Here is a 25,072-nt window from a genome sequence, read left to right on the forward strand (position 1 = left end):
GCAAAGATGAACATGATAAAAGACAAAAATGGGAGGGACCTAACAGAAGCAGAAGACGTCAAGAAGAGGTGGCAAGAATACACAGAGGAATTATATCAGAAAGATTTGGATATCCCGGACAACCCAGACAATGTAGTTGCTGACCTTGAGCCAGACATCCTGGAGAGCGAAGTCAAGTGGGCCTTAGAAAGCCTGGCTAACAACAAGGCCAGTGGAGGTGATGGCATTCCAGTTGAACTATTTAAAATCTTGAAAGATGATGCTGTTAAGGTGCTACATTCAATATGCCAGCAAGTTTGGAAAACTCAACAGTGGCCAGAGGATTGGAAAAGATCAGTCTACATCCCAATCCCAAAGAAGGGCAGTGCCAAAGAATGCTCCAACTACCGTACAATTGCACTCATTTCACACGCTAGCAAGGTTATGCTCAAAATCCTACAAGGTAGGCTTCAGCAGTATGTGGACCGAGAACTCCCAGAAGTACAAGCTGGATTCCGAAGAGGCAGAGGAACTCGAGACCAAATTGCTAACTTGCGCTGGATTATGGAGAAAGCCAGAGAGTTCCAGAAAAATATCTACTTCTGCTTCATTGACTATGCGAAAGCCTTTGACTGTGTGGAGCACAGCAAACTATGGCAAGTTCTTAAAGAAATGGGAGTGCCTGACCACTTTATCTGTCTCCTGAGAAACCTATATGTGGGACAGGAAGCAACAGTTAGAACTGGTCATGGAACAACTGAGTGGTTCAAAATTGGGAAAGGAGTACGGCAAGGCTGTATATTGTCCCCCAGCTTATTTAACTTATATGCAGAATACATCATGCGGAAGGCTGGACTGGAAGAAACCCAAGCCGGAATTAAGATTGCCGGAAGAAATATCAACAACCTCCGATATGCAGATGATACCACTCTGATGGCAGAAAGTGAGGAGGGATTAAAGAACCTTGTAATGAGAGTGAAAGAGGAGAGTGCAAAAAACGGTCTGAAACTCAACATCAAAAAAACTAAGATCATGGCCACTGGTCCCATCACCTCCTGGGAAATAGAAGGGGAAGATATGGAGGCAGTGTCAAATTTTATCTTCCTGGGCTCCATGATCACTGCAGATGGAGACAGCAGCCCTGAAATTAAAAGGCGCCTTCTTCTTGGGAGGAAAGCGATGACAAATCTTGACAGCATCTTGAAAAGCAGAGACATCACCTTGCCAACAAAAGTCCGAATAGTCAAAGCTATGGTTTTTCCTGTCGTGATGTATGGAAGTGAGAGCTGGACCATAAAGAAAGCAGACCGCCGAAGAATTGATGCCTTTGAATTGTGGTGCTGGAGGAGGCTCTTGAGAATCCCCTGGACTGCAAGGAGAACAAACCTATCAGTTCTAAAGGAAATCAACCCTGAATGCTCACTTGAAGGACAGATCCTGAAGCTGAGGCTCCAGTACTTTGGCCATCTCATGAGAAGAAAAGAGTCCTTGGAAAAAACCTTGATGTTAGGAAGGTGTGATGGCAAGAGGAGAAGGGGACGACCGAGAATGAGATGGCTGGACAGTGTCTGCGAAGCAACCAACATGAACCTGACACAACTCCGGGAGGCAGTAGAAGACAGGAGGGCCTGGCGTGCTCTGGTCCATGGGGTCACGAAGAGTCGGACACGACTAAACGACTAAACACACATCTTCCTAAATAACAATCACAGCTATTCATTCATTAGTTACAATGCACTCAAATACAAGAGCAGGCTGGTTTCTCACAGTATAAATCAGCTGAATAGCACTTGCCTGTTGTCCTTCACATTTTAGATTCTACTTTTAGCATATATACATTACTGACACAGCGATGTCTACGTTGGCTTAGGCATGTTGTGAGAATGGATGACGGTCAGATTCCAAAAGATCTCCTGTATGGAGAATTAGTGCAGGAAATCGCCCCACAAGGAGACCACAGCGGCAACACAAGGACAGCTGCAAGCGGAATTTGAAGGCCTTAGAAACAGACCTCAACAGATGGGAAACCTTGACATCTGAGTGCTCAGCTTGGAGGCAGTTGATGCATCATGGCCTCTCCCAGCAGGATGAGGCAAAGAGGCAGTTCAGAAACCGGCAAAATCAGGGAGCTGGACAGAGCACAGATTCTATTTGTCTTCAGTGTGGAAGGGATTGTCACTCTCGAATTGGCTTCTCAGCCACACTAGACGCTGTTCCAAGTCCTCTATTCAGAGCATGTTACCACAATCTCTCAAGACTGAAGGTTGCCTAATGGGCTACAGACCAACTAAGAAAGATAGAAAGTGCCCAATAATTATACTCCCAACCACTTAAAATTTCCCAGGTAAATTCTTCGCTATCCTGAGACTTTACTGCCACTAATAAAGGAGAAAGTGGCAACACCTCACAATGTACACACTCCTCTATGGTTACATTATGCTGTGCAAAAGAATAAAGTTCAGTTTTAATACTATTTAAAAATATTGTTCCAGAAAAAGTAACCTAGAAAATGTTTTATTAGCTTGCTGTCTACCGCTGTGTCAGGTCAGGTCCTAATATTTCATTATTCCTGTCAAAATTAGAGTATGCTAACTATGGAGGTATATAACGAGCAAGACTGCTTTGCTGTTTTGTGTATTAATCCACTTGACTGTTCCTCTATCTCAAACCACTTAAGGAATACCTGATGGAAACAGTTTTTGACGAGATAGTCATACAAATCTGCTTCAACAGATATAGAAGGGAAAAACACAAATCAAACACAAAACTAAAAATAAAAAGGTACAGTAGCACTTAAAATATTTTTATTTATTTTATTTTTGTTAAATTTGATGAAAACAGAGTAACCATAGTTTTTCCTTCTCTCTTTTGAAAAGCATATTAAATGCAGGCCAGCTTGCTTTCCAAGATTCTAGGCATTCAAAGCAGACACTTGCTGTGTGTGTGTGTGTGTTCAGTCGTTTAGTCGTGTCCGACTCTTCATGACCCCATGGACCAGAGCATGCCAGGCCCTCCTATCTTCCACCGCCTCCCGGAGTTGTGTCAAATTCATGTTGCTTGCTTCGATGACACTGTCCAACCATCTCATCCTCGGTCGTCCCCTTCTCCTCTTGCCTTCACACTTTCCCAACATCAAAGTCTTTTCCAAGGAGTCCTCTCTTCTCATGAGATGGCCAAAGTACTGGAGCCTCAGCTTCAGGATCTGTCCTTCCAATGAGCACTCGGGGTTGATTTCCTTTAGAATTGATAGGTCTGTTCTCTTTGCAGTCCAGGGAACTCTCAAGAGTCTCCTCTAACACCACAATTCAAAAGCATCAATTCTTCGGCGGTCAGCTTTCTTTATGGTCCAGATCTCACTTCCATACATCACAACAGGAAAAACCATAGCTTTGACTATTCGGACTTTTGTTGGCAAGGTGATGTCTCTGCTTTTTAAGATGCTGTCAAGGTTTGTCATTGCTTTCCTCCCAAGAAGCAGGCGTCTTTTAATTTCAGGGCTGCTGTCTCCATCTGCAGTGATCATGGAGCCCAAGAAAGTAAAATCTGTCACTGCCTCCATATCTTCCCCTTCTGTTTCCCAGGAGGTGATGGGACCAGTGGCCATGATCTTAGTTTTTTTGATGTTGAGTTTCAGGCCGTTTTTTTTACTCTCGTCTTTCACCCTCATTACAAGGTTCTTTAGTTCCTCCTCACTTTCCGCCATCAGAGTGGTATCATCTGCATATCGGAGGTTGTTGATATTTCTTCCGGCAATCTTAATTCCACCTTGGGATTCCTCCAGTCCAGCCTTCCGCATGATGTATTCTGCATATAAGTTAAATAAGCAGGGTGACAATATACAGCCTTGTCGTACTCCTTTCCCAATTTTGAACCAATCAGTTGTTCCATATCCAGTTCTAACTGTTGCTTCCTGTCCCACATATAGGTTTCTCAGGAGATGGATAAGGTGGTCAGGCACGCCCATTTCTTTTAGGACTTGCCATAGTTTGCTGTGGTCCACACAGTCAAAGGCTTTTGCATAGTCAATGAAGCAGAAGTAGATGTTTTTCTGGAACTCTCTGGCTTTCTCCATAATCCAGCACATGTTAGCAATTTGGTCTCTGGTTCCTCTGCCCCTTCGGAATCCAGCTTGTACTTCTGGGAGTTCTCGGTCCACATACTGCTGAAGCCTACCTTGTATGATTTTGAGCATAACCTTGCTGGCGTGTGAGATGAGTGCAATTGTACGGTAGTTGGAGCATTCTTTGGCACTGCCCTTCTTTGGTATTGGGATGTAGACTGATCTTTTCCAGTCCTCTGGCCACTGTTGAGTTTTCCAAACTTGTTGGCATACTGAATGTAGCACCTTAACAGCATCATCCTTTAAGATTTTAAATAGTTTACTGTACAGAATGTTTAATAATGAACACAGTTTTAAATGGAATTCTCACAGCAAAGAGAGAGAAAAGACAGTGCCTGTACTCTCTTATAAAGCTTCACTCAGACCTCCTTATTTTCAAATCAGTAATCCATTCACTTTATGTGCTTTATATGTTTGTAATTCCATGTATGTGGAGAGCAGCTGGGAAAATGTATGTTAAGCTATCCTCTTGCATGTAGACCACAAGTGAATTGCTTCAACTGGGCCAAGGACCAAATTCAAATATGGCCATGAACTGGAGGACCATATTATCCATCCCTGCTGTTGAAAAGAAATGGTGGCAGAGTTTCCCAGCCATTTCCCTATATTATCTGCAACAGTTTTAAACCTAAACATCTGCTTAATGTTTAGCTCCTATTCACAATGTTTGTTTTTATCTAAAACTACATTTTCCCTCTTAATTGACTTCAAAATATTTCTTTTTATCTAAAACTGTTTTTTTAAAACCTTATCACTTGATCTAGCCAGGAGGCGAGACTAAGGAGCCTAACCAGGCCTTCTCGGCAGTGGCTCCTCTTCTTTAGAATAGCCTTCCTCATGAGATTCGCATGGCCCCTTCCCCGGGCATCTTCAAATGCCAATTGAAAACCTGGCTGTTCAAGCAAGCCTTTCCTCCATCCACTGTCTGATTTTGTTTCTTGTGTTTTCTCCAATCTTGGATCATTGTGTTTTTAGTACTATATTGTTATGATTTTAAACTGTAATTTGTTATATGATATGTTGTTACCCGCCCAGAGTAGCCTGTATGACTAGATGAGCGGGCTATAAATGTAATAAATAAATAAATAAAACATTAATTAATTTAAATTACTTAGGAAATCTTCACTCTTCCTGGTTCCTGACCACCAAATAACCTTATTAGAAATAAGGAAGTAGTTCATCCAAGTGAAGACCTCCAGAATCAATTAACTCAGATGAGGTTTTCTTTTTAAATCCTATTGGGAATTTATGCTGGTGCAATAAGTGGCAGAAAACTGCCACTTATTAACAAGTTGCTGCTCACATTCCTGGTTGCATGTCAGTCCCCTGACTTTGCACACAACCAAGGAATGCAAGTGGCAACTCATTAATTAGTAGCAATTCACTGCCACAGTTTACACAATTATACTTATTTAGCACAAATCCCCAAAAAGATTTTGGCCATGGGTTTAGATAAAGATAAATGGTGTAAAGAACAGAGAACTACTAAACAGGTTTAAACAAGGTGGTACAAGTTTAAAACAGTTACAAGTTAGAAGGGAAAGCAACTCCAATATAGACTAACCTATAGATCAGACTTTCCCAACCTGGCACAACTCCCAGTGGTCCCACTCGACATGGCAAATGATTAAACATAATGGGAGCTGCAGCCCAAAACATCTGGAGAATACCAATTTGGGGAAGCCTATTATAGGCCATGATTGTTGTTTGATAATAGTAGGCTGAAAAATCCCTACATGCAAGGAATCACAGACTGTTTATCAAGGAAAATATTTCCTTGGAGCTTAGGACAAACCAGGAAAGTTAGAAAGTATACTGGTAGATTCATTTAGGGAGGACCTGCCAAGTACTTGGCATGCCACAATAAATACCTAATGAAATGTGATCAGTATTGTTGTTGCAAGCTGTGGACTACATTTATAAACAACATAGCAAAAGCCATTCTGGGTCAAACCAAACACCCATCTGGTCTAATATTTTGTTTGCACAGTAGTCAATTAGATGTCTGTAGGAAGACACAAGTGCAACAACACCCTTCCATATGCCATAGCAGAATCAGGTAAGAATGTACAATGAGCTCCACTGGATAGAACCAAAGGCTTATACACAATTCTTCTGCTTACAGGCATGAGCAGCATGCGTAAGAGAAAAAGGATACAGACAACAGCCAGTTCCTTATTTTTGGATCATATATCCAATCATGCTGTTGCTTCCTAGCCACCGTTCTTCAAAGGTATGGTACTTCTGATCCTGGTGATATTGTATAGCTATAGTGACTAGTACACACTGATAGCCTTATCACCCATGAATTTGCCTAGCTCCCCCTTAGACCAGTCTCCTTAAACCATGTAACCTAGTCACCATAAAAAAAGCAAAGCGTGCTGCTTATATACCGCCCCATAGCGGTTCAAGCACTCTCTGGGCGGTTTACAATTTAATTATGCAGGCTACACATTTGCCCCCCCCCCCAGCGAGCTGGGTACTCATTTTACCTACCTCGGAAGGATAGAAGGCTGAGTCAACCTTGAGCCGGCTACCTGGGATTTGAACCCCAGGTCGTGAGCACAGTTTTAGCTGCAGTACAGCGGTTTAACCACTGCGCCACGAAGCTCACCATGATCACATAATGGATGCCCTACACAAAGATAAGGAGAGCGAGTCTGGATAAAATCGGAAGCCAGCACTTTGTTCCTACAATAGCTAATGAGGTGGGGAAACACAACAGCAGAACATACACACAATAGCATTTTCTAGTTCATGGTCCATACTCCATAAATCTGTGCTCCATAAATCTTGTAGTAAATACTGTGGTTAAACTATGCACTGTATGAAATATCCTCATTTCTCAGTCCTGAAGCATCCACCATTCAGCTACATTTTTACAATCACCAATCAAGTCAGTCCTGAAGAAAAATCTCGCTGTCTCTATTTGATATGATGTACAATTTTATTTATGGTCATATCTCCCCTTGATGTTTTGGTAATATGCTAAAAAATTATTAAGGTCAATAACAGAACAATATTTACATACACCAGAAGCAGGAAATCAGCTAGGGAAGAGGCTGGACGTTAGATAACAATTAAAAGTGTCCTAAAGGAGGATATGGGGATGTGGAGAGACCAAATGGAATATTGGCCTCAGTGAAAAGATTACACAGAAGATCCCTGAAATAATTATCCCAGAAAAAAATTATTAAATTATTAAATAATAATTAAAGTGCCTGAAAAACTGAGGCAAATACTGATGATCATGTTTGAAATTTTACGCTGGATGTATAGAACCGTTCCTCCCCAACCCCTGGAGGGTGATAGTTCCTCAAAAGTAACCCTGATTTTCAGAAGTGCATTACAGTGGGGGGTGAGAACAAAGTCACAAGAAGGCATGAACGCTCCATGTTCTATTTCAGTGCTTCCAAACCTTAGGTAGCCCAAGTGTTCTTGGACTGAACCTCGGCCAACACAGCTGGTGGTGAAGCTTTCTGCCAATTACAGTCCAAGAACACCTGGATTACCCAAGATGGGAACCAGTGTTTTATTTCATTCACATCAGTACCACCCCAATTCATCTCTCCACACACACAAACCGCACCATTCTCTATCTTCTATCCTCTTCTGACATACAACCGCCCTCTCCTCCAAAGCATGCTACTGTGATCTGTCTTGAGAAATCTACTTCAGTGGAAGGTATGTATATCCACAGTGCACAATGCAGGTGTCATGACCCTAAATCAAACTCCAGAAGGGGGCAAAGGGATTAGAACAGATTAAGAAACACCAATACCACACCCAATGCTAGATCCCAATATAAACTAGGGTTCCAGCATGTCCAACAAGATGCCAGGTCAGTAGCACCCCTCCCACTAAGCCTGAGGGGGGGAAATGAAACCAGAGGGACAGGCTACATGATGTTGATGTGTTAAATCTCTGTGGCCTCCCTAAGGCAGAGCAGGAAAGCAAGGGTTGGGAGAGGGGCAGAACAGCTTCTGGGCCAGCTGATTATGGAAAGACATTAAGATTAAGAGATTTTTTTTCAGGTGCTACAAAATTGCCAGCAGTTATACAAGGGCCATCACTAGCTAATAGGCAGTCCCCCCCCCCCAGGTACCAATGCTATACTGGATGAACAGCTCAGTGAGTTAGGTATCTGGTTATGACCCCAATGGTTGGGAGTTCAATTCCCTACTGTACTTCCCAGCAAAAGAGTCATCCTGTGTAACCTTGGTCAAGTTGCACAATCCCAGGATGTTCCCAGACAAAAGTAAACCATTCTGAGTACTCTGCACCTAGAACAGCTCACACCACTCTACCCTTTCCTCCCACTCTTGTGTATACACATAGTAACACCTCCGCGCTGAGTCTTGGAAGGAGATGAGTGCTAAAGCCTCGCACACACAAAACAAACTTTCTCCTCTTCCAGTGCCACTTGCCCTGAGATTTGTCTCCCTGCCTCCTCTGCAGGCTGTTGTGTTTTTGTGTTAGCTGCACTGAGAAGGAAAGGCAACTACTACAAAACCAGCGAAGAAGAGAGTCTAAGGTCCATTTACCTCTATCCCCTGTCACTGCAGGAGGAAGGCTTCACCAGACAAGGTTAAGTTCACACAGAGGTCGATTGCTTCAACAGCTTGCCTGCTTTCATATTCTAATGAACTTTTTCCAACTTCTGCTTCAGTCAATTACATGAAAAGGGACTCATTAAAAAACAAAAAGCGGGGAATCAACTACAGTCCCATATTAGAGAGTAGAAGATTAAAGATAGACAGAGATTAATTGGATCCTTAGGAATGGTAATTTAAACTCAAATAAGTAATGGCTAAGGTTGAGGAGAGGATGTGGGTACTCTGAGCCTTTCAGGGAATGTAAAGACCTAACTCACTACAACCTTTGTTAAAGTGCCTTTTTCTAGTTAACTTACACTCTAGAATTTAAAAATGATCTAAAAACTGTATTTTAAATTCAGGTCTATAATTATATTTCAGCTTACATACTGCATTTAAAGCCTAAACTGAGTCTGAACTAAAATAACTTGGAGGAGAAAACTGGATACACACAAGACCAAAAATAGATCAAACAGAGGCCAACATCAATTTTGTTTTTGTTGCACTATGAACCTTATTCAATAACAGGAAACAATTATACAAACTAAATTCCCAGAAGACTCTGCTCGTGCAAGCAGCACTGAAATAGATGGGGCTTATGCTACTGACCACTTTGAAGACCAAACTGAATGTTTTCAAGACTTTTGGAACTTACTGGCAGCAAATATATTTGGAAGTAAATACAACGTTCAGACAGACATTCAGTTCTCTAGCTACCAACAACAATGAAAAAACAGTGCAGCACCCAGATTATTAAATTTATTTTATAATGCTCTTTCAAGGGCAAGCAGTCCTCCTGGCACCCTTTATACAGTATGTGTTTTTCTGATCTAAATTAAAACAAATTAAAATGCTCGCAGTGTTTCTGTTTCTGAAGATTTCTCTGGAGTAGAGATTTCTCTGTACCACATTTCCCATACTTCCCTACACCACAGATCCTGCTGTACATACACACACTGGGAAGAATCTGTATAGGAAGACCTAGTCAGAGACATGAGCTCTTCACATATCAATCACCTGCAAGTTTGAGAAAGAGGGATGGTGTAAGAAAGCTGGCAGTCAGACACTGAAAGTCAGTGACTAAGTGCAAGTTTAAACTTTGTCTGAATCCAGCCAAATTGATAACAAAGTATTCAGTTTGATATACCGCCATACAACATTAAATATGTACAAAGAAAAGCAATAATGACAGCTTTTTTGTTTTAAAATCCAGCTCATGATGAAATACTGCAAGATAAAAACTAGAGCAAAATAAAAATAGACGAGGTTTAAAGGATTTCCTCTAGAAAGGATTTCCGCAAGTTTGGAACTATTACACAAAATGCTTCACTGTGCATATCAGACTTCACAACTGTAACACATAAGGAGAAGCAGAATTTTATTGGCTGATGTTTTGCATTTTATTTTTATTTATAAAAACATTTATGTCTTGTATTAAATTCAGAGACCCTCAAGCTCATTCACAGTTGCTAGGTTTTAAACAACTTTAGAAACAATTAGGAAAATAAGTTTTCTCCTTTGCTGCCAGTGCACTAACTTGCTTTGGGAGGGAAGGGATGGATATGCAGTACAGTAATTAAGAGATCAGTGAAATTAATAGGGAATGTCAGATGCATGAGCAGAGGTGCAATTATGTGCATGTAGCAAGGATACAAATCAAGCATTTTTTAAAAAAAAATAAGTTGATTTAAATCAAGATATCAAATGATGATTTAAATTTTTAAAAATCTGATTTTTAAATTTTAAGTGGTGACTTAAATCAAATCCATCATGGCATGTAGCCCAGGACATGTGGGAAATTGATACTGAATGCCAGGATCGTATCCCTCTCAGTGCTTGAGAAGTGCCAATGTAGGGAGAACCAAATTCCATCAAATCTTTGATTAATTGCTATTCAATCATCTACCCCAAAGCAAGTGCCTGTCTCAGGTCTGTACTTACTGTTGTACGAAAATGGTAGCTGCCACGGTGCTTTCCTGTAGTTATTGTGTCTCTGCTCTTTAGGCTCTCCGGAGGGTGCCTCCTGAGGAACTGATGTGGCCAGAAAGCACCACACGCTCCAAGAGAGGCTCTGCTCCAGTGAGTGAAATATAGCTGTGTCTGAAGGTGTCTACTACTGTAGAACGCCCAAGATTCAGGCCATGGAATTCTTGGAGAATCCTGGGAGCTGGAGTCACAAAAATCCATATAAAGTGTCCCAATACTAAGCAATACTACTGGTTCATCTAACTTAGTGTTATTCACTCTCAATGGCAGTGGTTGATTAAAGCAGGAGTAAGCAATTTGGGAAATTTTCAGAAGTTTTAGGCAACAACTCAAATCAGATGAATCTAACATGTCCAGTCAGGTGTTGTGAGAATTCTAATTCAAAACATCTGTAGGGCCTCCAGTTGCTCTAAGGCAGTCATTCTCAACCTTGGGTCCCCAGATGTTCTTGGACTGCAACTCTCAGAAATCCTGGTTAGCACAGCTAGTGGCGAAGGCTTCTAGGGGCTCTTGTGTATGAGCAGGAGGGGACTCAAGGCCGGGAACCACTGCTGTAAGATAGCTCAATGGTTTAGGTATTTAGCTGCAGAGCCAGAAGTTGGGAGTTCAATTCCCCACTGTGTCTCCTTGACAGGGGCTGAACTCAATGATCCATAAGGTTGCTTCTAGCTCTGCAGTTGTAAGATGACAATGATTAAGATTTAAGCAGTGGTCTTCTCTCAGTCTGCTATCTCAAATCCTTTAAAAGAACACCCCGGAGTTTGGCACACAGTTGTACATATGATTTCTACCTCTATCACATTACACTGTAAAATATCTATCACCTTATAAAGCATTGTCCAGTTTAGAGGTAGCTTACTTTCAACAAAAGACTATTTCAAAGGCTACAACAATTGCCGCCACTAGACATTTACCAATTGACTGCATATGCACCTAGCAGCACTCATAATTAAAAACTGGCAAGTTTGATCTATCCGAACCTAGGCACCCAATTGCTGGTTATTACTCGAATTCTACATGCACTACAACCCTCTTTTTTTGGAAGGATTCTTAAGACAAAATTGTCATCAGTTGATATGGAATATACTTCCCAAATCTGCACAAAGCTCTTTGTAGTGATTTTGTTTAATTAAAAGCACCTTATAATTTTCATGGACATTACTACTGCCCTGAGTAGACCTGGTCTAGAAGGGTGGGGTATAAATCTAATTAAAGTAAAGTAAAGCACTGGTTCTTAACCTTTGTTACTCAGGTGTTTTTAAACTGCAGCTCCCAGAAACCCCAGCCAGCAGAGCTGATGGTGAAGGCTTCTGGGAGTTGCAGTCCAAAAACATCTGAGTAACAAAGGTTAAGAACCAGTGAAATAAAGTACTACACACATCGAAAAAGCTGGGCAGTTTCCTATCATAGAGCTAATCAAAACAGCAATGCAGAAGGTAACTATATGAAGAGTACAAAACTCAGCACAGAATCCGTCAATGTTGAAACGTAAAAAGTTTCACATCAATTAAGCTAAACTTTGGGAGCAACTGGATGGACATTTGTCCTGTTGCTATGCAATTTTCTTCACTGTTACTTTACATATTTATTCTGTCAACTACATACGGTTAGTGCTAATCAAAAGTAGGCTGCAGCACTGTGCTTACCATGTCTTGTCATTTCAGTGCTATATCATTTACTAAACATTTAAAAAGGGGGATGTAAATACCACCGAAAGAGAGGAGTTAAGAGGGCCATCAACAGCAGAGAAAGGTAAAGGGGAAGGTGTAACATGTGAACACCTGAAATGCAATGTCTACACAATGTTTAATTATTCCAGTATAATCAAACATTTCTGTGCAAATGTCAACTGCAGTTTACATGCCAGGGTGAGGTTTGCATCAACCTAGATTAGAGATGGGCATGAACCGCTGGTTTGGCGATTTGTGCCCATCTGGATGATGGTCCAACAGGTGTTCCACAGTTCAGTGCTCTGCCCCTTCCAGGAGGCACCCACTCGGAGGCAGAATCTGGAGAAGACGAGGCAAGGAAGCTGGGGAACTGCCTCTAAATGGGCACCCACTGGAAGGTGTGGGGTACCAAACCATAGAACACCTATTGGGCCGTCATCTGGAAGCATGTCACACCAGCACAACCCACTGAACTGGTGATTTATTCCCATTTCTAACCTAGATGCAAACTTTTCTGTGATCATGCCTTTCATAAGCTATACAGATAATACACACATCTTCAAAAGTTCTCAAAGCAATTGATTACAAAAATCTTTAAACTGATTCACAGCCTTACTGTTCCCAGTAACAATATCAGGGCAGGAATCAAATTTCATTGACCTCTCTACTTGCAGGTTCTATGACATACTTAAAAGATTCAGCTTTTTCACTTCATATCAGGCTTCAGAGACATGTAGAAGTCAGAAAGCATCCGGCTGCTTCAGAGTCCCAAATGTAACATTTAGCTGTTATAAAAGGGAGCAGCACTACATTTTTCTAAATTGATTCGTTTCTACAGCTAAATTGATTAGTTTTACAAAATGTATAATGTTAGTCATAAATATGCAGGGACTGTAATCCTAGATAACGTTATGTAGGAGAAAGTTCCTTTTGTTCTCAGTGGGGGTTTCTTCTGAGTAAATATGCTGAGGATCAAGCAGAAAAACTCAAGCGTTGCATGACTAAACTTCTGCTTGCTGAAGAGGACTTTTCAACTCTGTTCTGCAGACATCCACATATATTCCAGAGGGTCCTTCAACACACACCCCAGCAAAGATTTAGAAGTCACATGGGAGGGGTTGCAGAAAGAAGGGGCAGAACTGTGTTCATCCCTGGATTCCATTAATGTCTCACAAGCAAATGGGGTTATTTGTCTACAATCAAGAGTTTTAAAATAATGGCACTTATACTGCAAATGAATCTACATGAACTACTAGGTACAAACAATATAGTCACCATGTCATACAGACATTAAGTTAAAAAATTAGGCTCACTCTCATCTAACCATGTAGTGAGGGGACAAAGGGGTTTAAGTGTGCCAGGGCAGCTGAGAACAAAGTTACAAGTCTAAACTTCTATTAGGATTATCCAAAGTTTAACAGAACGGATCTCAAAAATTTGGTTTGAACTACCTTAAAAGGATGTAGGTCAGATAAGGCAAACAATTGGCACCCATACAGCATCTGAGCAACAACTTTAGCCTTGAAAACCTGAATGGCTGAAGGGATATAGTGATCCCGTTTGGTGTGAAAAAATCTTGTTAATGCCGTTGCACTTCTATGAGTATTCAGTGCTGCATGCTTTATGTGGGGGGTCCAGGAACCTGAGATGTGAAAAGATTATGCCAAAGTATTTGTAGCTGGAAACCGATTCTATGGGATGACCATTAATAACCCAATTGTGCTTCACTCTTCTTCTACTGTCCACAAGAACTTTGGTCTTCTGGTAATTAATTACTAACTGCTCTTGATTACAGTAGGAAGAAAACGCTCTCAAGAGTCTTCTCAGTCCCACTCTGATGGAGAACACCTCATAGAAAGCAGCAGGGACATTCAAGCTAATTTTTCTCAGTACAGCACACAACAAAGCAATGGAAAACCACCTTTGAATATTTCATATTTAAAAGTCTATGATGAAATAAGGTGGACTAAAATCGGAGATACAGCTGGAAGATGAGACACTCAGGTTGGAATACATTCAGCTACTGCGGAGGGGCAAAGTTTAAGTATGAATAGCTCTGAGACTAAGGAAAGAAATGGAAGTGAAATAAGCTAACAGAAAAAAGATTGTTTCGTTCAAAATGCAGCATTGGAGGAGAGAAGTTGGAGATAGTAGGGAAAGAAGATGTCCTGACTTAATGAGAGAAGCCACAGTCACCAGTTTGCAAGAGCTAAGCAGAGCTGTTAATAAAGTTACTCTGTTTTCCCCAAAATAAGACCTAACTTAAAAATAAGCCCTAGTATGATTTTTCAGGATGCTCATAATATAAGAACTTTAAAAAATAAGTCCTAGTGAAGTGAAACGTCGTCCTCTACCACTGTGCAGCATTGCGCAGCAACCAGAAGATGATATGACTGTAAAATAAAACATCCCCTGAAAATAAGCCCTAATGCATTTTGGAGCAAAAATTAATATAAGACCCTGTCTTATTTTCGGGGAAACACAATACTAATTCATAGTGCTGCTCTAAGTCTGAAATGATTTGACTGCATATAACAATATCTAGCATATAAAAGTCTCAGTATCATGGGAAAGTGGCTATTTATAAGTCTCAGTCATATAAGTCAAAATGTAGGGGTGGGGATTTTGGATTTTTTGGACTGAAACTTCCAGAATTCTACCAGGCACAATTCTAGGAACTGCAGGCAAGAAATAAAATCCCATAGACCGGGGTCCCCAACTCCTGGTACACAGCCTAGTGCCAGTCTGTGGGCTTCCTTGAACTGGGCCACGGACACAGATCCCCCCTCGCATGCATGGCAAGCATGTCACACTTGTGGAGGGGCGTGCTGTGCTCGTGCATATGCCCACTCATGCGACACCCCCTCACAAGCGTGACACATATCCCGCAAGCGGGACACACCTACCCAGGAGAGTGGGGGTGCCTCCACCCACACACACACAAAGCCCACCCCCCAACCGGCCCATGGTCCCTAAAAGGTTCGGGACCACTGTCATAGAGCACCTACATGTGAGCCATTTTTCTTATTGCATGAAGGATACTGCCCTAGTGGTGGTAGAGAATGGCAATGTTCCATGGGAGGCTTCATGAGATGGGTAATTTTTTTTGAGAGGTACCCTCTACAGCAGCGCTCCCCAACCTTTTTCGGTCCACTGTGAGAGAATGAGTGCGTGAGGGGGGTGGGGCAGGAGGTCTTTCTAGGCAGCCCGGTCCGACTCAGGCCACGGACTGGCACCGGGCTGTGGACCGGGGGTTGGGGACCTCTGCTCTACAGAGTCTAACAGGCAGTGAAACTACATATATCTTATGGCTCCTATGGAACACAGTCGCTGTCATCTATCATCAGGACATTCTCCTTCTTGAACTGAGAAAAATGGCAGCAGAGCCTCATGCATAGGTAATGAAAGCTGCTCTGCAGATTTTCCTTTCGGGGGGGGGGGGGCTGCAGCTCCCAGGATTCTGCCTAGGGGGGTTTTGGGTGAATTTAAGGAGTTACAGTCCACAAAACCTGAAAGTTCTATTCCTAATAATTTGCTGGTGGGTGTTCCCCTTGCGTTTTTTTTTTTTTTTTTGCATATTCATTCAGAATTCATTCCAGATAGTTTATATAAAAGCAACATTGTTAAGACAATAGCAAAGAAAAATTAACAAAAGTGATGATACAATTTTCACCAGTCTGCCTAACTAAGAGAATCTCATCTCATTCTTCTAGAATTTTAAAAACAAAAACTCCAAAGAAATGCCTGAAAGCCTGACATTTAACAATTCCCCTGTTGGACTCTATGGTTCAGTGGGAAATTAGCAACCAGATTATGCTGGAGATAAGGAGCAGAATTCTTTATGGCTTTCACAAGCAATCAACTCAACATGATCCCATTCTAGCATCTTAACATATCTGATTCAAACTGTGAAGATCAAAGTTACAGCACACCAATTTTCATGCTAGAGAAATCTGTTCCTAAAGACCTGAGCAGATAACAGAAGCATTTATTGCAACAATCCCTACTATTCTGTGACAAATATTTTCTTTGTTTAAGAATGAATACAATAGTTGTGGGCTATTTTTTTTTAAGTGAGAAAGAAGAGGGAAACTAAAGGTTTACATATGCTGGAGAACATATATTTCATATATTGAATGTATAATAAACGTAACTGGAAATTAAGTTTTTAAAAGAACAGCTAAAGATAAATATTTCAAACAATGTTATAATTTGCTAAAGTAAACTGCACCACTCTAGCTGTGTTTTCTCCATTTCATTCCTAGCAACGTCCTGCCCAAAATGGAAAAACAAAACAAAGCAACCAAACACTTAATATGGACTACCGTCCAGAACATATATAAGATTCCAAACTTCTGATCTCTGATTTATAATACTTTCTCCACTGGCCCAAAAAGCTCTGAGCACTAAAGTGAAGCTGATAATGTTGCATCAATTAAGACAGAAATGCAGTTTAGCCAGACAATCAATGTAGTGGCCATGAATGTGACATTCCAGAATTAAGATAGCAAGGATGTGACTTCTGTTTAATGGATCACTAGAAAAGCTGGCATTTCCTACTATGCAAAGTGCTGCTTAATTTGCACATAAACAATGAAAAAGATTTTAAAGTTCTTAATAATTAACCTGATAGAGCAGTATACACAGACAAAAATGAGGGTGTCATAAATAGCACAATGTTTATGTAACCCATTTAACATTTTGTGCAACAGAATGGCCATTTTCACAAACATGCTTTTATTTACCGTATCTGTTCTGAAAAGAGGAACCTGGAAACAGACCAGTCAGTCTGAAATCAATCCCAAGGAAAATTCTGAAGCAGATTATAAGCAGTCACTCTGAAAGCACCTTGGAAACAATGCATAATAACCAGAAGCCAACATGGTCGTCATGAACAAATCTTGCCAGACTAATCTGATCTCATTTTTTAATCAGGTAGCCATCCTGGTAAACGGTGGAAATGCTGTAGATGTAATATATCTTGACTTCAGCCAACGTGTCCCACGATATTCTGATTACCAATCTAACTAGGTGTGCACTGGATATAACCGTCAAGTGGATACACAGTTGGTTACAGAATTGTATTTATTAATCCTTCTCAAACTGGGAGGAAGTAACAGACGGCTCTCATGCACAGCAGGGGCAGGATCTGTTCTCAACCATTCCAGAATAAAGTACATGTAATAATGGGCTCAAATTACTGAAAGCCAGATTTCGAATGATCATCAGGAAAAACTTCTTAAATTTTAGAGCAGTAGGACAATGGGACCAATTACCTCAGGAGGTGGCGAGTGCTTCAACGCTAGAAGCATACAAGATCAAATTAGAACAACCATCTTTCAGATATTCCTGCACTGAGCAAGGAATTGGATTCCTGCACTGAGCAAGTGGTTGGACTCAATGGCCTTATATAAGCCCCTTTCAACTCCATGATTCTATTTATTTAAGGGATTTACAGCCAAATTTTCTTCTAATAATGGGGCTCAAAGTGGTATTCTGAATAATAAGCACAAAACAAAGATCAAAGAGTAAACATAATTAAGTTAAAGGCACAATTTAAAATACACAATTAAAGAAAATGCATCGCCCACCTGGTAACAAAGCCCTTCCTTGGCAACCAGTTGATTGCTGGAAGTCCAGATCTCTCTCTTCCAGTAAAAAGATGGCAGGGAGAGAGAGATGCCTTGCTCCCTCGTAAACAGTCTCAAAGCCTGGGATTTCTATCAATATTTATTTAGAAATGTATTTCCCCCCAAATATCCCCAAACTAGTTTATAAAACAAAATCCAATTTAAATGATAAGCGGGTCAAAATGAAAGTTAACAATAGTCAGGGAAAAACAAACACCCTCCTAAAAGATATTGGGAATGTCACAAGGTTAACCTCTTTACAAATAAACGTCATAATTGAGGTGACACCTGGAAAGTTCCTGTCTTGCACTCATATTACGGGTCCTCAGAACATGATCATGAGCACCAACCAGATTCATGTGGCAGGAGAGGGTATTTGATATACCATGGCCCTGAGCTACTTAAAGGTTTGTAAGTACTACATTGGTAAGGATCCAAATACTCAAGTATCCGTCAGATTACGACTTTTGCCTGTAAAAAGCTAAAAGTGAAACAGTATATGTTGGATTTGAACATAAGCCACGAGACATTTTCTTTGTTTTGTTTTGTTAAAGGGGGAAAAAAAGATTATCATGAAAATATGTTTGGAAGATATTTCCAGGATCCTTGAAGGATATGTAGAAGTAAGTTACCAAGAAAATAAGTTTTGAAATTCCTTGAAAACAAATGTTACAGAAATGAAAAAAAAATCATCTGACAGTTTCAGGCTAAACTAGTGATGGTGAAACAGATTGAGTCCATTTTAAACTCACTTCTGATTAGTCAATGAAGCTTACCATGGGTAATGGAGGTACATCTAAGCACCAAGCCCAAATCCTTCATTTGCAGTTCCCTTGTCCTTAATATGTCAAGCTTGGAAAAGTGACAACAGAAGGGCAGTAGAGAATGGCAATGTAAATGCCTGTTTTCCAAAGACATTTTAAAACTGTGGGTGTTATTTTAATCCTTAATTCTCTTCCTCCACTTTTTAAAGTGTTGTCATCCACAGCTAAAACTGAAAACCTACCAACTAGTTTCACTGTAACTTTTTCTCTCCTTTCCTGAGCAGAATGGACAGAAAGCATATCGTAAACCTTCCAATGGAATATGTATTTCATCTAGACATGGGGATGAATATAAAAACAAATCAGGATATTAATTAAATATCCCTGATTCATCAGATATTCATTGCTTTGTATACTTGGGGTCCAGAGACCCCAACGAATACGAAGCAACAAATATAACCCATTTATATTCGTCCCTTCATTCCCTACCTGCTTGTGCCCCTGCGGATGAGCTGTTCCTTGGAGGCATAAGCAGAGAGAGGTTTTCCCTTCAGTGGCTTGCTAAAGCCTGCCCGAAGGGAATCCCACCCCCGGGGCTGGGTTGGTTCCCCTTTCCTCCTCTTCATATGCCTGTGTGGCATAGGAAGAGGAGGGAAAGGATAAAAGAGGGATCAAACAGATCCCCCAGCCACTGCAGGATTGCTTTGATCCCTGCTTTCCCCCTTCTTGTTAAGTCCTGTGGGGCTTAGCAAAAGGAGGGGGAAAGGGATCAAAGCAATCCCGCAGCTGCACGATCACTTTGATCCCTGCTTTTCCTCCTCTTGCTTATAGGTTATAGCAAGAGGAGGGAAACCAATTTAAAAAACAAAAACAAAGGCCTGACGAATGATTAATTGATTCGTTGTTCCTTGGGTTCCTCAGGTCACTGAGGGGGGCAATTTGTAGTTCATGACGAAGCTTCATTTTGGCGCTTCATCCCCATCTCTAATTTCATCTGTAAATAAGTGTATCAATAGGATTCGAACAACTTAGAGAAAAAAATTGGCAGAACTTAGAATAAAATGAAAGCTCACCTTACGAGGGGGTGGCCCATGGTCATCCAAATAAGTGGAATTTCCTAGAAAGAAAAACAAGTAAGGTGTAACATTAAAACATGCCTGACAATAACCATGTGACAAAGATGCAATAGTCAAGATCTAACAATGGTCTATACACATTCAAAGACCCACACGGCTTCTTTGAAGAGGCATATATACGCTGGATAAATTTACCTAACTTCTATTTTCCTTAAAAATAATTCTGTGCATAAAATAGGTATGCAAATATTCCTAACAAAGTGTTCCTGCTCTTGGACACAATGAGTGACTCTGTGCAAGCAAGCAAGCACACAGGAGGGAATACTCTACAATAGCTGCTAGTATTTCATTTTATAAAGCATACATTTTGCTTTCTAATTATAATACTGGAAAAAGAAATTTCAACTGGAAAGGGTTTTGTTGACCAAGCAGTACAGTCTATACTGGAATCATATATAAAATGTGTCATTGATTTATAAGATCAAATTTTAATGGTTTCTAAGTGGCCTTGACAATTTCTGGATGAATTTTTAAAAGAATTGGTTCTAAGAATAATTCTTCCAAGCAATAACAGTTCATTAAAGACTTATAAAGAATTTGCTGTGATCAACGTGCACATAAAATTCTTCTTTCTATTTCAGGATTTTAAAGCATGCTCTTGTCCTTCTCTGGCTCATTCTGTTCAATAATTATGTTATTTAGGTTGATAAATTCTTCTTCCTCTTTATCCTGAAAGAAATATCAGAATCCAGGGTTCTTAGATTGCATCCATATGATTCCCTTCTAAATTATTATCAAGACAATAACTGCCAATGCCACAAGTTTTGTTAAGATAGCAGAGAATGCTGTCCTCCGAAGATGCCGGCCACAGAGACTAGCAAAACGTTAGGAAGAACAGCCTTCAGAACATGGCCAAAGAGCCCGAAAAACTCACAACAACCATTAGATCCCATCCATGAAAGCCTTCGCGAATACCGTATTTTGTAAAGATAGTTGAAATTTGGCATGGTTATACTGTAACATTTTGGTAAATTTTGTAAACTAAATTTGAAATAACCCCGTGTTTTCGAAGAATTTTTTAAAAGTAGAACCATTTTTAGAGATTAATATTCAAACTGACATAATTGAGCACCATTTCTGAAAACTGGAGATTCAAAACCATCTCTGGTATATTAAGCTATTTTAAGCAATAAGAATGTTGTTCTTTAATAACTGAAATCTTTTAAATAATTTTTTTTTACTTTAAAGTTTCCTCCCCTTAAGTGACCTACTGCCAGAGATCACAGGGTTTATGGTTTAAGTCCACAGTTAAAACCACACTATCAAAATAACTGGGTAAGTAGTTATATTGTGCCTCCGCTATTGTGAGTCCTCTAACAGGCTGCATAAATTAGATTTCAACTACTGTATTTAATCTGAACGCCTGCTTCCTCTCCCATCCCTACCGTGAATTTCAGTTACCTGCTTCATTGAGCAAGACAATCAAAATATGATAAAGAACATGAGATGACAATGATCACATAAGAATGTATGTCTAAATGATAAATAGAATAAAAGTATAGTACAATTTTTGAAGGGATATAGACATACAGGATACCTCTGAACATGTATAAAAAACCCATCTGCTTTAAAACACAGACGCAAGACATATACTTCTGACAGGGTAAATTTATGTTAATTTCCTCTCTTTTCAACACTTGCAAAAGCTCAAGTCATTCTATGATTGAACTGTTAGTACAAATCTCATTTCCCCAACAACAGGAAGTCTGTATGAAGAAGCAACCCTCTTTGTAACTGAGGCAGTCAACAAGAAGCTATTGATATGAAAATGTTATTAGCATTCTCTTAGTTTCACAAGGATTCTTTAATTTCTGTTAAAATAAAAATCTTTCAGTCTGTACCAAAAACATTACACTACTATCTGTAGAGGGCATACAAGCATAGCTACCTTTTATTATACTCAGATGTTAAAAATAATACAAGTATGTCTGCTTTTCAGTGCGTACTTCACCACAGAAAAGACCACAAAGTAGCTTTAATGAGATGAAAGACTGTTTATTTCATACATTTAATCTATAAGCAGGACACAACAACATACTGCCCCTGTAAGAGAAAGGTGTAAATAATGTTCTTTGGGACAAATCCAGCCTCCTCAGGTCACCTGGCCACCAGCTAGCAAACCAGGATTCAAGTACATATGTATAGTAATCCCTTCATGCATTATCTACTTATTTACTTAAATACCCTGTTTCCCCGAAAATAATACCTAACCTGAAAATAAGCCCAGATTTAAAACAGCTCAAATAAACTGAAAAGACCAATCTTGCTTATAATGAAAGAGGACGTTTGGCCCCTCTCGCACACTTTTTTTAATCCTAGAAGAATCTTGTAAATATCTTAAGCCATCTCTACGTTGGATATCATTTTCACAAACAAATACCTAAAAATATGGCAGAGGAGATAAGAAACCTCCATACTGCAAAGACAGCTATTGCACAAACCTCCCTCAACTCATTCTCTGAAACCCAGTCAGCTTGATTACTTTAGAGAGGATTACTATGTCTAACAATTTCATCCAATCAGATAAGAAAACTAATTCGGGGGGTGGAAACCACCCCAAAATAATCTACAACTTCCCATTTGTCTGTAAAGCTAAATCCTGTTCACGTGGTTATGCTGGCATAAACTGGACCTGGGCCTTGGAAACAATCAATTTAAAATGAAGTGAAAACTTCCTATACCCTGTATTCTTCCATGGGGCTCCCTTTTATGATGGGGAATCCTTTGAGATTTGGGACAGGACAGGGGCTTTAATAATCAAAAACTGCCACCAGATTGCCACTATAGGATTTTTTACTATTAAAGCCCGTCATATCCCAAGGGCTCCAAAAGGATTCCCCAGGAAAAAGGGAGCCCTGAAAAGTGGGATAGGAAGCTTTCAGTTTGTTTAAATGGACTGTGGTGCCCAGGTGCAGTTTATGTCAATGTAACTAAGCAAACAGAATTTCCCCCACAGTTTGGTAATTTTCCCCTCATAGGCTGAAATTATTGTCTGAAATTATTGTCCAATTTTAAAAAGAGGAAAACTTGTAGCTGTTTTTGTTTCCAACTTCCGATGATAACCATAGGAGGCACACATCCTCTTAATAACATTAAAGTACTAGTTAATACGCTTGCTTCAGAATGAAACTGAGTATGTCTGACACAATTTTGCCAACAGTTGCTGCTATAGGATTTAACGAGCCATGAAATCAACAGCTGCTCAGAACTTAATCAAACCAGTGATGGATTTCCTTCTTTGCATCCTGAATAAAGTCCAATATAGTTTTAAACAAAATTTGACAGAAATGTATTATATATTTTTATAGAAACTGAAGGAAAAGTGGTAAATACCACTTTCTAGTATTTTTCATTTGATGTAACTCAGGCAGTGCCTATGTAAGTGGCTGAAGAACGGGTGGTATGTTCTGAGTCTCTCCCTCAGAGCATCAGCTTCTACCACCTGTCCTTATAGGCCTTGTTTCTCTGGGTTGCCATGTTGAGGGAGGCAAAGAAGACTGGCCCCAGATATTGTGCCTTCTCAGCAGTGGCCCCTCTCTTATGGAATGGACTCTGAGTGTAAGTACATCAAGCCTCCCTCCATTTTTCTATGAGGACGCAGATTATCTTGTTTCAAGAGGCATTCAAAGACATACTCACCTAAGTTAAATTTTTATGCATACTCTCTTTCACCATTATTAAGGCTTTTTATTTATTGTCTTCACTATCAAGAGATGTGTTTTCCATTTCAAAGAGTGACTTTTCTTGTATACTTATTGACCTTTCCCTTAATATTGCCTGTTAATGTTGTAAGATGCCTCCTTATTAATCGTACATACTTTAAATGTTGTCTTTTAATGATGTTATCCACCGTCCTACACTCACTGTTTTCAACTTTAAATATTGTCTTTCATTGTTTGTAAGCCAACGTGGGTACTTTTCAAACAAAAAGGCAGGGAATGAATGAATAAATAAGAAACACAGGGAAATTGTTTGCAATGGGATATGATTACAGGAGCACTACCCATATCCCTATAATATAGCAATAATACTCTTCAGGAACAAAACAATATATCCCATAACTGCAGGAGGCTTCCATAACCATCCAGAGAATCCAAGAGAGCAGAAATTTCCTATCTATTTGCACAGATAATCCTATTAATATATATTAGATAATTTAAACAAAATTGTTTGGAGAGGTTATTTAGCAGAAAGGCTAGTACTGTTTCTGTTAAATTAGACATTAAATACTATATGGGAACAAAAATAAATCAGCTGGGATAGATTTCTGTCTTCCCAGACTTTCTGTATCAAATGTATGGTACATTATTATTAGGACATTATAGTTTGAAAGCATGATACAGCAGAAATGTATTTATATTTTTAATCAACCATTTAGACAATAAAACAGTAAGGAAAACAAAACCAAACAAAACAGAGATAGGCAAAAGGAGGGAATACGTAAGCGAAGAAATTATGGAAGAACTCAGGTTAATTTAAGGGAATGTGTAAATCATATTTATGATATTCTATCATACACACTCCAGATCCCAGCTCTACCTGAAACTACATCTCAAAGTCTGGTGCAGGTATTGTGAACACACTGTCATGCTCCAGAATCCTCATCAGTTTCACTTTGTAATTTTAGGTAACAGATTATGCTAAGAAATTTTAGTCTTTTATCTTATAAACTGATTTCAGACTGAATGTTTTACTTTCTCACAGCTCTGCCTATTTTTCATTTATTATACTGTTTTTACAAGTGCATGTATACTCACCTGGGATTCCCTTGGTGATAAGTGAGTAGTATATAGTATAGCACTTTTAAGTACATAAACACATTTTAGCTCCAGTCCTCAGGTGGGCAGCTTTTTAGCATTTAAACTTAATCCTTGAAAATAAGATATATGGGCAATTTGTGGACCACAAATGGCTTCTCTGTGAACCCATCCAGGTGTTCACATTCTCACCAACACAATTTCCCACCACCACTGCTAAATTTAAGTTTACTGCTAAGCTATGTGTGTGGGTCTGAATGAAATTATGGGAAGGGTGACATGTGTTTACGATTCTCCCTATGTGCTGCTTTCCCTACCATAATTACCCTCCATTCATCCTGACCAAAAGCCCGGGAATAAACAGCTAACCAGAAAGCAGAATGAGTCATCCACATTTAAAATTTACACCTTTCCCTCTGTGCTCAAATGACTGGT

General features: G+C 39.9%; 1 protein-coding gene across 1 annotated transcript in view; it reads right to left on the bottom strand.

The window, feature by feature from the left end:
* UST (uronyl 2-sulfotransferase) overlaps positions 1-25,072 on the bottom strand; it is a 142,778-nt gene that overhangs the window by 68,444 nt on the left and 49,262 nt on the right. The window contains exon 2 of the mRNA XM_072995538.2: positions 19,818-19,861. Within this exon, the coding sequence (XP_072851639.2) occupies positions 19,818-19,861 (44 nt within the window). The remainder of the gene's footprint in view (positions 1-19,817; positions 19,862-25,072) is intronic.

Source organism: Pogona vitticeps, chromosome 1 (assembly GCF_051106095.1).
Source record: "Pogona vitticeps strain Pit_001003342236 chromosome 1, PviZW2.1, whole genome shotgun sequence".
Taxonomy (NCBI): domain Eukaryota; kingdom Metazoa; phylum Chordata; class Lepidosauria; order Squamata; family Agamidae; genus Pogona; species Pogona vitticeps.